Raw genomic sequence first — 15992 nt, 5'->3', positions numbered from 1 at the left:
ATGCATTATCATGCTAAAACATGTGGTGATGGCATCGGATGAATGGCACGACAATAGGCCTCAGGATCTCGTCACGGTATCTCTGTGCATTCATATTGCCATCGATAAAATGCAATTGTGTTCGTTGCCCGTAGCTTACGCCTGCCCATACCATAACCCCACCGCCACCATGGGGCTCTCTGTTCACATCGTTGACATCAGCAAATCGCTCGCCCACAAGACACACTGTCTGCCATCTGCCCAGTACAGTTGAAACTGGGATTCATCCGTGAAGAGCACACTTTTCTAGTGTGCCAGTGGCCATCGAAGGTGAGCATTTTCCCACTGAAGTCAGTTACGACGCCAAACTGCTGTCCCTGGTGAGGACAATGAGCATGCAGATGAGCTTCCCTGAGACAGTTTCTAACAGTTTGTGCAGAAATTCTTTGGTTGTGAAAATCCACAGTTTCATTAGCTGTCCGGGTGGCTGGTCTTAGACAATCCCAAAGGTGAAGAAACCAGATGTGGAGGTCCTGGGCTGGAGTGGTCACACGTGGTCTGTGGTTGCGAGGCTGGCGGGACGTACTGCCAAATTCTCTAAAATGATGTTGGATGCGGCTTATGGTAGAGAAATGAACATTCAATTCTCTGGCAACAGCTCTGATGGACATACCTGCAGTCAACATGACAATTGCACGCTCCCTCAAAACTTGCGACATCTGTGGCAGCTTCTTGATATGCCACACCTGTCAGGTGGATGGATTATCTTGGCAAAGGGGAAATTCTCACTAACAGGGATGTAAACAAATACATTTTATTTCAGCTCATGAAACATGGGGACCAACACTTTACATGTTGCATGTATATTTTTGTTCAGTGTAATAATATATTGTTGAAGTGGCTGCTTATCAGAAAATACTGTCATATGTATACTTTATACTTATTTATACTGTCAGATGTAGGTCAACTGAACCTCAATGCTTTTACAAACTCTGTGTGAATGAATCTCAACACAGATAGCCTACATTATAATAAAACAAAACAGAATAGTCTTTAAGTAAATGAGCAGTGAGGAGAGGTCAAGCTTGACTCAGCATTGCTAATGGAAGCCACTGAGACTGTGGCTGAGCTAGCGGTTTGCGAAGGCAATGGTGCAAACCAGGGGCACTCTGCTGATTATAAAAAGATGAAAGCCAAAATCTGGTGTTAAGTTTCAGCCCAAACAGTAGCATTGTGACTTAAGCTGAGGGATGGGAGCTGGAGAAATGTAACCACTGCCAACTTCATCGGCGCAGCTACGAATGTAAGGACTAAACAAGCCATAAAATGTTGAAGTTATATTCCTCAAGAACAAGATCATGAATTGATTTTACCATTGAACAGCAGGAAATATCCCAGATTGTGCCTTTAAGGAACACGCTGGAATCTGCACAGTGCCAATTAGCTGGTTGTGTCCACTCAGAAGGGGCTGACTGAGAAGGAGCAGTAATTGCTGAGGTCAACACATATAATTAGCTACAACTCAACACAGCGCTGTGGACTGCCAGCTGAAATCAAAGGCATACCAATGCCAGTGAGTGACATGCTCATGTTAAAAACAGACATAATTGATCCTGATTAATGAAAGCAGACAAACTATAATGGCGTCTGGAGATGAATCAGTGGTTTGTCTGTGATGGTCCAGACAATAAAAACAAAAGTGCATAGTGACAAACATGTCTGAAAGACACCGGAACAAGTAGTAATGCATTGGGGTGAAGTTATACTGATGCACATGGTCATAGAGGTAGGTAGACCATAGCAAACATCAGAGAGGAGCAATGATGACAGACTGATGCAGCCTTTTGCCTGGAGGCAACAAAGAAACATTGTACCATCCAAAAAATTGTACCATCTGCTTGTATGCACTAAAATACCAAATCTGGGTCAGTGAGTGAGGAAGACAAGAAGCTTTTTTAGGAGTAGCCCTCATTATCTCTTACGATAGGGATCATCAACTAGATTCAGCTGCGGGACAATATTTTCTCGAGCAGACGGTCAGGGGCCCGGAACATAATAATTTGAAATAATAATATAAATAATTTGTAGACTGCAAATTGATCGCAAAAAAACCCAAACAGATATCATATTTCGCAAAAGCATAATCATTTCAAACCTATATTTGTATACGATCACATATATTTCTCCATTATGCGTGAGATTACTTTGGAACAGATTTCCAAAATTAAAATGACTTTGAACTGATTTGCTGGTGTTTTTACAGTCTTAAATGTCTAACAATTAAAATAAAAAAATAATAATTATAAACCTTTTTTATTTTTATTGCTGAGAAAACTTGGGGGGCCAAATAAAATCACTTGGTAGGCTGCCAGTTTGGGAACCTTGCCTTATGGGAATTGAGTCAAACAAATAGAGAGAGAAACCAAACCATGTACTGGCTCTATTATCTGTGGCATCTGCTTTATGTAGAACAATGGAGGATTAATATCCTGAATAATAGATTTTGCACATGCACACATACACAATCACATAAACAAACCGAGACAGACTCACACATAGGCCTACTCACTCACACACGTCATGAACACTGCCACACGTCACAAACACGCACTCAAAACAACACACTGATGCGCATGCTCGCTCACGCTTGACCCTTTCACACCTTCCCACATACACATACGCACCTACACACACAAACCACTCTCTCTCATCCTATGCTCACGTGACTGTGTGCTGCTGTGAGCAAGAAAAGGCTCTGATGATGAATAAATGAATCAGCTTTTCTCTCTGCCCACTGCGATAACGGACCACAACGACCTCGAGGCATAGCGAGGAGGGCGGGAGTGGGGGAGGAGGTCTACTGCAGATAGGAGGGAATAACAGACTCCTTATTTCTTTGTATCTGCAGTTCAGGGGCATATTCCTGTCATTAGTGTAGCACTCACACTCCCAAAATAGCCGCTCAAATGGATGCCTTGGCCATTTTTTTTTAAATTGCTGAGATATCGCAATGACGTGTCAACCAAAATATTATACTGTATCGGCAGAAATGTCTGCAGAAGAACGCATTTGTATTGTCGTGCATAAAGACGGCCTCATTTTCCGTGGTGAATGGATGAACAAGAGCTGTGAAGTGTTCCGGCTAAAATAATATAGCTGTGGCAGATAGCCCGACAGACTTTTTACATTCAAAGCTCAGAGGGAAGCTGAGAAAAGCTACCACACATCATTAGCACCCACATGCTCATGCATTGACTATTCCATCATCTCTATAGGGGCATTCACTCATTACGATGTGGTGCAAAGCTATATAGTATATAGAACAAATGGCTCTGATGTGTGGTAGTATACAGCCACCAACAGAAACTTCCTCATGGCCAGAAGCAGCGGTACAGTACGCGTGAAGCAATGAAATAGACTGACGCTGACTTGAATGGGACGGTGAGTTCAAGTAGACCTGCTGTGCTATATTTCTAATTCTATGGTGTGACGCACACGAGCAGTGTTCACTAGTCTTGTAGTAATGAGTGTCCTCCGCTGTTCAAGTCAAAAGGACCCTTGAGCCGGTCTCCTTGCCCCTGGTGTCCAGTCACTCCAGTGTAGGGCAGGATTACAGTACATTAGGAGGGCTCTGTCAGTGGTGGGGCCTGTTGAGGCTGCTGCTGTACAATGGCCAGCTCCAGCTTGGAGGCCATCTTGCCAAACTCCTTCTTCCCCAGCTGCCTCTTCAGGGTCTCCACCTCGTACTCCCTCTTCTTCAGCCTCTCCAGCAGGCTGGATGTCTTCGCTGTCGCCTGTTCAGAAGAAGAGTACTTAATTATCCATTTTCTATACAGTCCATGGAAATGTGTTTTTGGCAGAGGAAGACAGGGGCCCTATTGGAATATCTTCAAAATGTAGCCTCCGTTCCCCTCTTCCTTGAGGTAATCATTCATCTGACTGGATAAGTGAAGGTATGGTTTCCACCCTACTGATTTCTCCAATCCAACCATATCAGATAATCTGAACTAGCCTCCCTCCTTATTAGCATTAGAAGCTATAATTAACACTTCTGGGGGCTGCAATGGTAGTGTGTGTTTGTGTGTGTGTGTTATGTGTGTGCGGGCGTGCAGTAACACACAAGCAGAGAGAAAAATGTGCAGTTTTATAGCTAATCTCCTGCTATTCTATAAATGTCGCCATGAGGCTGAGAGAAAATGCAGCAGTTTTAAAGATCATTTATTGGTATTCTATACATTTTGCTGCGGGGGTGTGTGTTACACCTCTGTGTGCATGTGAATTATTAATAGGTGACAGTGACATTTCTATTGATATTTAGATTATGCTAGTGTGGTAGACAGACTCATGCAGCCAGTGGTTGAGGTAATGAGGATCATGAAAAGAGATACCCATCTAACTGTACCTCCAGTAGGCTATGTTTACTTCAAACAACAAACTGTGATTTTTGTGTGGAGTAGCGGCAAGTCAGAACCACCAATTCTTTGTTGTTATTGGTAGGGATGGAGAGGAGAGACAATATAGGATGACTATACTATGTTAAATAATCATTCATTAAATATCACAAAGTTCATCTGGAAGCCACTTCCTTGGAACAGAACCAAGCAGACAAGCAACTTACACTAGTATATTGTAAATCTAGGATGTTAACGGTTTGTGGACTAAAACAGTGACATCACTGCGTGTAGAGTGAGGGAAAGTATGCTGGGTGGAACAGTATCTGTCAGAAGGATAGGAGCCCAGGATACAGCTGTTTTATAACACCTTTGTTTGTTTTTTAAACTGTATTTTACCTTTATTTAACTAGGCAAGTCAGTTAAGAACAAATTCTTATTTTCAATGACGGCCTAGGAACATTGGGTGAACTGCCTGTTCAGGGGCAGAACGACAGATTTGTACCTTGTCAGCTCGGGGGTTTGAACTTGCAACCTTCCGGTTACTAGTCCAACGCTCTAACAACTAGGCTACCCTGCCGCCCCAATCGAATGGGTTTTCACAAAGTTCCACAATGCAAACGTGTCTTTCTGTATTGTGTTCATACTGTCAAATAAAAAATGGAATAAAAAAAACAAACAGTTGATACGAGCAGCAGAGGAATCATGTGTCTGTTTGTCTATCCAGATGTGGCTCTGGCTCACCTTGTCGCCGGCCTCAGTACGGACACAGCTGTGAGAGGCTGTCTTCCCATTCCTCCTCTGGATTTTCTCCACACTCACTGCCTGTGGAGGGAAGAGAGAGAGGAAAGGGAGGTATGAGACGGAGGGGAGGAGAGATGAGAGGGAGGGAAGAGAGGTTTGAGAGGGAGAAAGGAGGGAGGGAGGTTAAGAAGGAATGAGGGAATAGAGGAGAAGACAGGGGAGGGTGAAAATGGAGGAAAGCAAACAAAGGCTGCGTTTAGACAGGCAGCCCAACTCTGATCTTTTTTCCACTAATTGGTCTATTGATCAATCAGATCAGATCTTTTCACATCAGATCTTGCCATAAAAATAGTGCTATTAATATGAAGCGTTTTACGCTTAATTAAGGTTGTGCTGAATACTTGCTATATTATGCTGAAAACATGCTGCTGATACCAATCCTCACCCTGATTCATAATGACACATTAAGCTGAGTCCATCTTAATCATGGATATGAGATATTAAGCTTAAACACATAGTGAGACAGAGGGGCCCGGGGGCCACAGTATACCTTTCAATTACTGATCTGTTAACTTACAGTCAATTTACATGAATGGCACTATGCTACAAACAACCAGAGAATGGCCACTATGATGACTGGAATCAAGGTAGTTTTGTTAACATGACTGTGGAAAATAAAAGTTTGGCCACTCTAAAATTCACTGTAAAAGCATATTGCCTTTTGGCACACACAGTATCTGCTGTTGAATAAAATGGCTGTTTTAAATGTCAGTTCACAATCACACTAGATTAGGCCATGTCCCATACTTCTCATACACAGAGTATAAAGCCTTTTTAAAGTGTCAGTTATGACACCCTACCCTACCCTAAGCCATGGCCCAAACTGTCCTTTGACACATAATTGCTGTTGCATAGAATACCATTTTGGACTACTATATATCCCCTACAGGATCGGTGCCCCCCCCCCCCCCTCCCCCGCGGGATGGTTGAGCTAACGTAGGTTAATGTGATTAGCACGAGGTTATAAGTGATAACAACATTTCCCAGGACATAGACATATCTGATATGGGCAGAAAGCTAAAATTCTTGTTAATCTAACTGCACCCGACCAATTTACAGTAGCTATTACAGTGAAAAAATACCATGCTATTGTTTGAGGAGAGTGCACAGTTATGAACTTGAAAATTTATTAATAAACTAACGAGGCACATTTGGGCAGTCTTGATACAACATTTTGAACAGAAATGCAATGGTTCATTTAATCAGTCTAAAAGTTTGCACATACACTGCTAGTGGCCAAAATCGAAATTGCGCCAAATCTGGAATATTACATTTTGCCTCCCTCTTCCATTTCAAAGATGTAAAAAACACATGTTTCTTATTTGTATTATCTTTTACCAGATATGTGTTATATTCTCCAACATTAATTCACATTTCCACAAACATCAAAGTGTTTCCTTTCAAATGGTATCACAAATATGCATATCCTTGCTTCAGGTCCTGAGCTACGGGCAGTTAGCTTTGGGAATGTAATTTTATGCGAAAATGGGGAAAAAAGGGTCCAATCCTTAAGAGGATGGCTGTGTTACATATTCTATAAGCGCCTTCGGAAAGCATTTAGACGCCTGGACTTTTTCCACATTTTGTTATGTTACAGCCTTATGCCAAAATGGATTCAATATTTATTTTTTTCTCAGCAATCTACACACAATACCCCATAACGAACAAAGCAAAAACAGGTTTTTAGAATTTATTCCTTTGCTATGAGACTCAAAATTGAGCTCAGATGGATCATGGTCCCACAGCTGACAGTGCATGTCAGAGTAAACACCAAGCCATGAGGTCGAATGAATTGTCCGTAGAGCTCAGAGACAGGATTGTGTTGAGGCACAATTTTTATGCAGCATTGAAGGTCCCCAAGAACACAGTGCCTCCATCATTCTTACATGGAAGAAGTTCGGAACTATCAAGTCATTATGGGGTATTGTGTCCAGATTGATAATGGGAAAAAATGATTTAATACATTTTAGAATAAGACTGTAATGTAAGAAAATGTGGAAAAAGTCAAGGGGTCTGAATATTTTCCGAATGCACTGTATATACTTGTATGAACACTGGTACTGTAGATGCTATTGACTCATACTGTATGTAATAATGAGCCTTAGGTTATAGCTTCAGCCCTATGGTCAATTGCCATTCTGCATCCCAATGAGACACCATCAGCATTTCCTAAGATTGTTCCAAGTTAGTTATCTAGCTACTTGATATTACCGTAGATGGAAATTTACCTTACTTAAGCACTTACTTGATTTTTGATCAATCCATACATGCTTGAACAGCACAACAAAGCCTGAGGAAGGGTCTGTCTGTCTGTCTGTCTGTCTGTCTGTCTGTCTGTCTGTCTGTGTCGTGTGAGTCGTGTGTGTCGTGTGTGTGGACTTGCTTAGTGGACAATCGACTAGTCATGTCCATTTTCAATGGACTCAGCATAGCTTGTCTGAGGGTGGGCAAATTACCTGGAACAAAAGTGTGAGGTTCTTGTGTCTGTTCTGTTAATAATGGCCCCAGGTAAACTACACAATTCCTACCATACCATGACTGGAATTCAACGGCACTGCCTGTAAGAATTTTACCACAGCTGTTGTTTTCCAAATACTACCTACCCACGCATACCTGGAAGTAGTAACATTCATGAAGCAGAAACAGTCAGGTACCCAGCAAAGTTTAACTAGCTGGACTAGATACATTTTAGGTGTTACAAAGCAAATCACCCCATGGGTTGGACTGTTGAACTCCGTTCTACCAGGCTCCTTTCTATACCTTACGGCTCTTTATAGCCCTGGTTTTAAGGCCGATCTCCTGGTCCAACCTATTGTACATCAAGGTGAATATGTGTTACAAAACAAATAGGCCTCTGGGTATGTTGAGTGTTTCACTCCGCTCTACGACTTTCTATACCTTACGGCTCTTTACGGCCCTGGTGTTTAGGTCTATCTCATGTTCCAGACGACTCTGGGTGTGGCGCAAGGCCTCGCGGAGCAGGCAGCTCTCTTGGCTCTCCGTCTCCAGCTCGGTCCTCAGCATATCCAGCCTGGACTGGAGTTGCTGGCCCGCCGCCTGGCTCTCCCTGGGCGGGGGAGCGGAGGGAAGCAGAGGGGGAGGACAGATGTAATAGACACGTATCAATGATCAAATCAACCTAACTACAATCCTGTTTCAAGTCACTTGAGGCAGTTGGGTTTTCTACTCATCAATCAAATGTGTTGACACATTACGTAAACACCAACCAATAAAAGTAGGTCAAATAAATAGTTGACTCTTGTGTTGCTCCTATGGTAGGCAGCTAGCGGGTGATTGGTTGGTAAGAGTGTGTTATAAGTTATATTTGGTAAAATTTCTGCAGGGATTACATACAAATTATAAAAATGTATGCACTCACTGTACTGTATATTGCTTTGGATAAAAGTGTCTGCTAAGTGGCATTGTCACAATCGTTATAATGAATGTCGAACCAAGGCTCAGCATACATAGAGTTCCACATTAATTAAAATTAAACTCACAAAAAAATAATAAACAGCAAAACGAAATGTGAAGTCATAGCGTGCTCACAGGCCAATACACAGAAACAAAATCTCACAAAACACTGGGGGAAATTGCTGCCTAAATTTGATCCCAAATCAGAGACAACGATAAACAGCTGCCTCTGATTGGGAACCATACCAGGCCACCATAGACATACAATAACCTAGAACCCACCCTAGTCACACCCTGACCTAACCAACATAGAGAATAAAAGGCTCTCTATGGTCAGGGCGTGACAGGCATATTTATAGTAATTTCATGAAAATTCACTATTGGGGAAAGGGATCTAGTTCATGACCCTGTATTCCCTTCTTTTACTTCCCTACCTGAGAGTAGTCATTTCTCTATGCTGCTGCTGCATTAGGGTTTCACTTTGCTGGGCCTGGCTGTGCTGTAGGGCCATGCAGCTCCGGAGCAGCTCCAGGTCTGCGTGACGCAAAGAAGCCAGACTGGCCCTCTCCTCCTGGGGCAGGTGCTGCAGGGACATACACCCCTGCAGCTGGCCCTCGCTCAACTCCAGAGCCTCGCACAGCGCCCGTGCCAGATCCAGGTACTGCGAGAGAGAGAGAGAGAGAAATAGAGAGAGAGAGACAAATAGAGAGAGACAGAGAGACAAATAGAGAAATAGAGAGAGAGACAAAGAGAGAGAGAGACAAAGACAGAATGAGAGGAGTAATTAATGATTAGTTGAATCAAGTAGGTGCTGGGCTAGAACAAATATCTCCACACCCTGTAGCTCTCTTGGGTTAGAATTGAAGAACACTGTCAGAGCCACCCACACTCTACCCCTGAGAGCATCCTTCCACTCACTGTCCTCTCGCTGAGGTCCAGGGCGTCTGATAGGTCTAGTCTGGCTGTGCGCTCCAGGGTCTCTTCCCCCAATGCTCCATGGAGTGGCCAGGCACTCTAGATTGAAATGATCATGTAACATATGACATTACACAATACTAAGTTGATAATCATAGTCATGGGCTTTAAGATGAATTTCTCAGCAGAGTGAGTATTGGGACGTGTTCATCGGGTGCATTTAATTAAGAACTTTTAATACATTTTGCAATGGAAAAAAAGTAACCATCTGTTTTATGTAACCATACCAAACGTAACATATCATACTAATTTGAGTTCCCGGATTTATGTTTACTATGTTACGGTTAGTCTATGAGACCAGGCTGGGTCAGGTGCTTACCACTGCAGACCTCGGTGTGCTGAGTTTGCTCGCCTCACTCCCTGCTTGTTTCTTAGGTGCCCCCTGCTGGGTGAAGCGCTCTGAGGGAACAAACATTTACCCAAATATCAGAGAAGAGGAACACTTTGGAGGACACAAAGTTTTATAGTCTCCTAAGTCATTTAAATAAAATATATAGACAATGTACAATGACATTGACCAATGCATAGAGACAGAGAGCAGCACAAAAGCAGCATATTTAAGATTTAAAAAAAAGTATTTTCCCTACTTAAAAAAACAAAAAGTTATCTGAGATAATCTGATATGGGGTCTTAGGGCCCCTGGTCCCTGCCCTAATTAATCCTGCAATAGCCTTTGCCGTGTTCAATTATATCACATGGGAGCAAAACATGCTGTGTGCAGGCTTTCTTTCTATATTCATAGAGTTTTGACTTTGCTTACTCAGGGGCCATGTTTGCTCCAAGGCTCCGATCCTGGCCCTCATCTCTGACAGAGCCTCCCTCTGATGCTGAATCACCTCCTTGTGTCGATAACCTCTGGACTTTGACCCCTGCTTGGCATACTCCCCAGGAGCAGTGACAGTGGCCATTTCCTGGACACAAAGGGAGAAATAAAATGACGTTTGAATCATATTCTTAAGTCATGATAGGGTCTAGAGGTTTTCCTCTGAGAGGTTCAGCTCAGGATTTCACAACTCAGAAGTAGAGGTGGGGGACAACACTAAGTGGACTATGGTTGTAGCCAAAAAGTCAATTGACATGAAGGAAGAGCTGGATGCATCACCAAATGATTGAGTATGTGTATAATGCTGAAGAGTGGTAAGTACAAAGTAGGAGGACGAGTTGAGCCTCTCACACTAAAAATAAGACCCCAAAGGTTTAGAATGCAGCTGGACACATATTCAATCTCTCCCTATCCCAGTCTGTTATCCCCACATGCTTCAAGATGGCCACCATTGTTCCTGTACCCAAGAATGCAAAGATAACTGAACTAAATGACCATCGCCCCGTAGCACTCACTTCTGTCATCACGAAGTGCTTTGAGAGACTAGTCAAGGATCATATCACCTCCAGCTTACCTGTCACCCTAGACCCATTTCAATTTGCTTACCGCCCCAATAGGTCCACAGATGATGCAATCGCCATCACACTACACTGCCCTAGCTCATCTGGACAAGAGGAATACCTACGTAAGAATACTGTTCATTGACTACAGCTCAGCATTCAACACCATAGTTCCCTTCAAGCTCATCATTAAGCTTGAGGCCCTGGGTCTCAACCCCACACTGTGCAATTGCGTCCTGGACTTCCTGATGGTCTACCCCAGGTGGTGAAGATAGGAAACAACATCTCTACTTCGCTGATCCTCAACACTGGGGCCCCACAAGGGTGTGTGCTCAGCCCCCTCCTGTACTCCCTGTTCACCCATGACTGTGTGGCCATGCACACCTCCAACTCAATCATCATCAAGTTTGCAGACAACACAACAGTAGTAGGCTTGATTACCAACAATGACGAGACAGCCTCCAGGGAGGAGGTGAGGGCGCTCGGAGTGTGGTGTCAGGAAAATAACCTCTCACTCAACAAAACAAAGGAGATGATCGTGGACTTCAGGAAACAACAGAGGGAGCATGCCCCTATCCACCTCAATGGGACAGCGTGGAGAAGGTGGAAAGTTTTAAGCTCCTTGGCATACACATCACGGACAAACTGAAATGGTCCACCCACACAGACCATGTGGTGAAGAAGGCAACAGCGCCTCTTCAACCTCAGGAGGCTGAAGACATTTGGCTTTCCACCTAAAACCCTCACAAACTTTTACAGATGCACAATTGAGAGCATCCTGTTGGGCTGTATCACCACCTGGTACGGCAACTGCACCACCCACAACCGCAGGGCTCTCCAGAGGACGGTGCGGTCTGCACAACGCATCACCGGGGGCAAACTACCTGCCCTCCAGGATACCTACAGCACCAGATGTCACAGGAAGACCAAAAAGATCATCAAGGACAACAACCACCCAAGCTACAGCCTGTTCACCCTGCTAGCATCCAGAAGGCGAGGTCAGTACAGGTGCATCAAAGCTGGTACAGGGAGACAGACAAACAACTTATATCTCAAGGCCATCAGACTGTTCAACAGCCATCACTAGCACAGAGGGGCTGCTGTCCACATACAGACTTGAAATCACCGGCTATTTTTATAAATGGAACACTAGTCACTTTAATAATGCCACTTTAATATTGTTTGCATATCTTGCATTACTCATGTATATACTGTATTCTATACTATATATTGCATCTTAACTGATGCTGCTCTGCCATTGCTCATCCATATATTATATTTATATATTCTTATTCCATTCCTATACTTAGATTTGTGCGTATTTGGTATCTGTTGTGGAATTGCTAGATATTACTTGTTAGATATTGCTGCACTGTCGGAACAAAAGTGGCAAGAAAAAGTATGTGAACCCTTAGGAAATATCTGTATTTCTGCATAAATTGGTCATAAAATTAGATCTGATCTTCATCTAAGTCTCAACAACAGACAAACTAATAACACAAATTATTGTCTATATTGAATATATAATTTAAACATTCACAGTGTAGGTTGGAAAAAGTATGTGAACCCCTAGGCTAATGACTTCTCCAAAAGCTAATTGGAGTCAGGGGTCAGCTAACCTGGAGTACAATCATTGAGATGAGATTGGAGATGTTGGTTAGAGCTGCCCTGCCCTATAAAAACCACTCACAAAATGTGAGTTTGCTATTCACAAGAACCATTGCCTGATGTGAACCATGCCTCGAACACAAGAGATCTCATTAGACTCAAGATTAAGAATTGTTGACATGCGTAAAGCTGGAAAGGGTTACAAAAGTATCTCTAAAAGCCTTGCTGCTCACCAGTCCACGGTACGACAAATATGTCTATGTCTATAAATGGAGAAAGTTTAGCACTGTTGCTACTCTCCCTATGAGTGCCTGTAAAGATGACTGCAAGAGCACAGTGCAGAATGCTCAATGAGGTTAAGAAGAATCCTAGAGTATCAGCTAAAGACTTTTAGAAATCTCTGGAACATGGTAAAATCTCTGTTGAAGAGTCTATGATACGTAAAACACTAAACAAGAATGGTGTTCATGGGAGGACAACACGGAAGAAGCCACTGCTGTCCAAAAAAAACATTGCTGCATGTCTGAAATTCGCAAAAGAGCATCTGGATGTTCGACAGCGCTACTGGCAAAATATTCTGTGGACAGATGAAACTAAAGATGAGTAGTTTGGAAGGAACACACAACACTATGTGTGTAGAAAAAAGGCACAGCACACCAACATCAAAACCTCATCCAACTGTAAAGTATGGTGGAGGAAGCATCATGGTTTGGAGCTGCTTTGCTGCCTCAGGGCCTGAACAGCTTGCTATCATCGACAGAAAAAATGAATTCCCAAGTTTATCAAGACATTTTGCAGAAGTCTGTCTGCCAATTGAAGCTCAACAGAAGTTGGGTGAGGCAACAGGACAATACATACAGAATGGATTCAACAGAAGAAAATACACCTTCTGGAGTGGCCCAGTCAGAGACCTGACCTCAACCTGATTGAGATGCTGTGGTATGACCTCAAGAGAGCAGTTCACACCAGACACCCCAAGAATATTGCTGAACTGAAACAGTTTTGTAAAGAGGAATGGTCCAAAACTCCTCCTGACCGTCGTGCAGGTCTGATCCGCAACTACAGAAAATGTTTGGATGAGGTTATTGCTGCCAAAGAAGGGTCAACCAGTTATTAAATCCAAGGGTTCACATACTTTTTCCACCCTGCACTGTGAATGTCTAAACGGTGTGTTCAATAAAACAGGAAAATGTATAATTGTTTGTGTGTTATTAGTTTAAGCAGACTGTTTGTCTATTGTTGTGAATTAGATGATTAGATCAAATTTTATGACCAATTCATGCAGAAGTCCAGGAAATGCCAAAGGGTTCACATACTTTTTCTTGCCATTGTAGGAGCACAAGCATTTCGCTACACTCACAATAACATCTGCTAACCATGTGTATGTGACCAATAAAATTTGATTTGAATTGACTATGATAGTAGTCAGGGAGGTGTCCTTCTATGACACCAAAGATATGACACACATCTACACCCTGTTACAATTGATCACTAGCTTTAGATAAAGCGATTCATACACGGGTCGTGAACACATCTCACTAACAAATTATTAATTTAGAAAAATGTAAATGTATATTTTAATCTATTATATTTCATTCTCCATTCTCTGGTATCATGGCTATACATCCACTATTATTCCTTTATACAATTAAGGTTTCAGATTTGTGTTTTTGACTCATATCAAACAATGGCGCTTCTGTTAATGCACAAATCATTTGACTGCTGGCATCTTGCAGGTTGAGATTCTTTTTGGCTGTGCTTTATGAAAAGATCCAAGCTGTTACTAGACTATGATGTGTGATTTCTTTGTGTTGCTATGAGTGAAATCGAAGGAAATTATATTGACTTGTCAAAAATACATAGAAATGCACCTCCATTGAGTTCAATGACTCTGTGGATGTTGACTTGAGCTCCTTTCCAGCCAAGTGTCCTTGACTGCAGATCTGTGGCTGATTGTATGAAACACACTCAGGGACACAACGCCTGTCATTGTGGTCTGTTGTGTGAGTCAGCAAGTTCGAATGCATCACCTACTGGCACAATGCAATGTTCCTGATCCTCACGACACTGTAGTGGGCCTATTGACTATAACACGGGTACTAAAACAAGAGTCTGAATGGCTATTTTGTAGAAGTGAGTGAGTGATTGAGTGACACACACACACACACACACACACACACACACACACACACACACACACACACACACACACACACACACACACACACACACACACACACACACAAATACAGTTTGTGTAACAAACACAAGCCTAAATCATGTCTGGGCAGTACGAAGCTGTTGAGGCCCTCTATTTTCCATTCAGAGAGACAAACAGCAGATAAATGAGTTCCCTGGGGAACACAGAGGAGTCGTGTCATGTTGTACTGTACTGTTGTTATGGTTTACGACAAGGTGCTGCGAGTGTGTTGTCAGGATGCGAGGCACATGCCATTAAACATAGTGATGCACAATGTCATATAATGTATCTCCTGCTTCTCCAGTGTCCTGATAGGAGGGGGAATAGGAGATGGTCTCTTCCTCTGAGTGTTGATTGTACTGAGTTAGAGGCGTGGCACCACAGCACAAGATCATTATCAGCAGAACCTGTTCAAACAGGCTTTTCTCTGAGGAAACAGAGGCACCCTCCAGCGTTTACTGAACCAGACAGCTAAATATCAGACCCCTTTTTTTCAGTAACGTATTCATGTGTATGTGTGGTGAACCTATGATGCTGCAGATTTTTTCCATATTGTTGTGTGCCTTGTGCTTAATTTGATTCCTCTCTTACCTTCAGTTGATCAATGCGGCTGGAGAGTGCAATCTTCTTAGCCTGGTCCCAGATATGTTTGTCCTTTATAGCATAGTCAACTCCTATGGTTGTTGTCTGGCATGATAACCACCATATGAGTCGATGAGACAGCACATACACATCTGGGACCAGGCTACAAACACCTGGTGTCCCTGGTCTAAATCTAAATCAACCAGTTCACCAAAAGCCAGAAGACAAGGCGGCCCTCGAGGACCAGAGGCGTACACCACTGGCCCTGTATTCCTAAAGCGTCTCAGAGTAGGGAGTACAAGGATCAGGTTCCCCCTTGGGTTTAACTCATTATAATCTAAAAGTCGAAGCTGATCCTAAATCAGCACTGCTACTCTGAGACTCTTTGTGAATATGGGCCTTTATGTTATTCCACTCGCCTTTGTGTGTGGTGGTATGCAGGAGACAACAGAGTAGTGGACAGGCTGGGTCTGCTCTGGGTTTGTTATCTGTTCCTTCATCTCTCTCTCTGCCCTGAGACTCTTCTCCAGGTCCACCTGACAAAGCCTGGTAGGACACAACACATTAGACCAAATCAAATCAAATCATAAAATATACGATAGGACACAACGCATCAGCCCTTCACTACATGCTGGCTGGCAGCTTGCTATCTTAAT

The 15992-nt window shown here is 43.0% G+C and overlaps 1 protein-coding gene across 1 annotated transcript in view; it reads right to left on the bottom strand.

Annotated features, from left to right (window-relative positions):
• Window positions 1–3408: 3408 nt before the first annotated feature.
• Window positions 3409–15992, bottom strand: part of fhad1 (forkhead-associated (FHA) phosphopeptide binding domain 1) — a 19035-nt gene continuing 6451 nt past the window's right edge. The window contains exons 6-13 of the mRNA XM_064993524.1: window positions 15346–15441; window positions 10324–10516; window positions 9883–9962; window positions 9507–9602; window positions 9023–9249; window positions 8073–8241; window positions 5115–5195; window positions 3409–3773 (exon numbers count right to left, since the gene is read on the bottom strand). Of these exons, the coding sequence (XP_064849596.1) occupies window positions 3600–3773; window positions 5115–5195; window positions 8073–8241; window positions 9023–9249; window positions 9507–9602; window positions 9883–9962; window positions 10324–10516; window positions 15346–15441 (1116 nt within the window). The 3' untranslated portion in view covers window positions 3409–3599. The remainder of the gene's footprint in view (window positions 3774–5114; window positions 5196–8072; window positions 8242–9022; window positions 9250–9506; window positions 9603–9882; window positions 9963–10323; window positions 10517–15345; window positions 15442–15992) is intronic.

Source organism: Oncorhynchus masou, chromosome 18, assembly GCF_036934945.1.
Source record: "Oncorhynchus masou masou isolate Uvic2021 chromosome 18, UVic_Omas_1.1, whole genome shotgun sequence".
NCBI lineage: Eukaryota > Metazoa > Chordata > Actinopteri > Salmoniformes > Salmonidae > Oncorhynchus > Oncorhynchus masou.
Note: the sequence above shows the minus strand (reverse complement) of the source record. Positions and strands in the feature narration are given on the sequence as shown.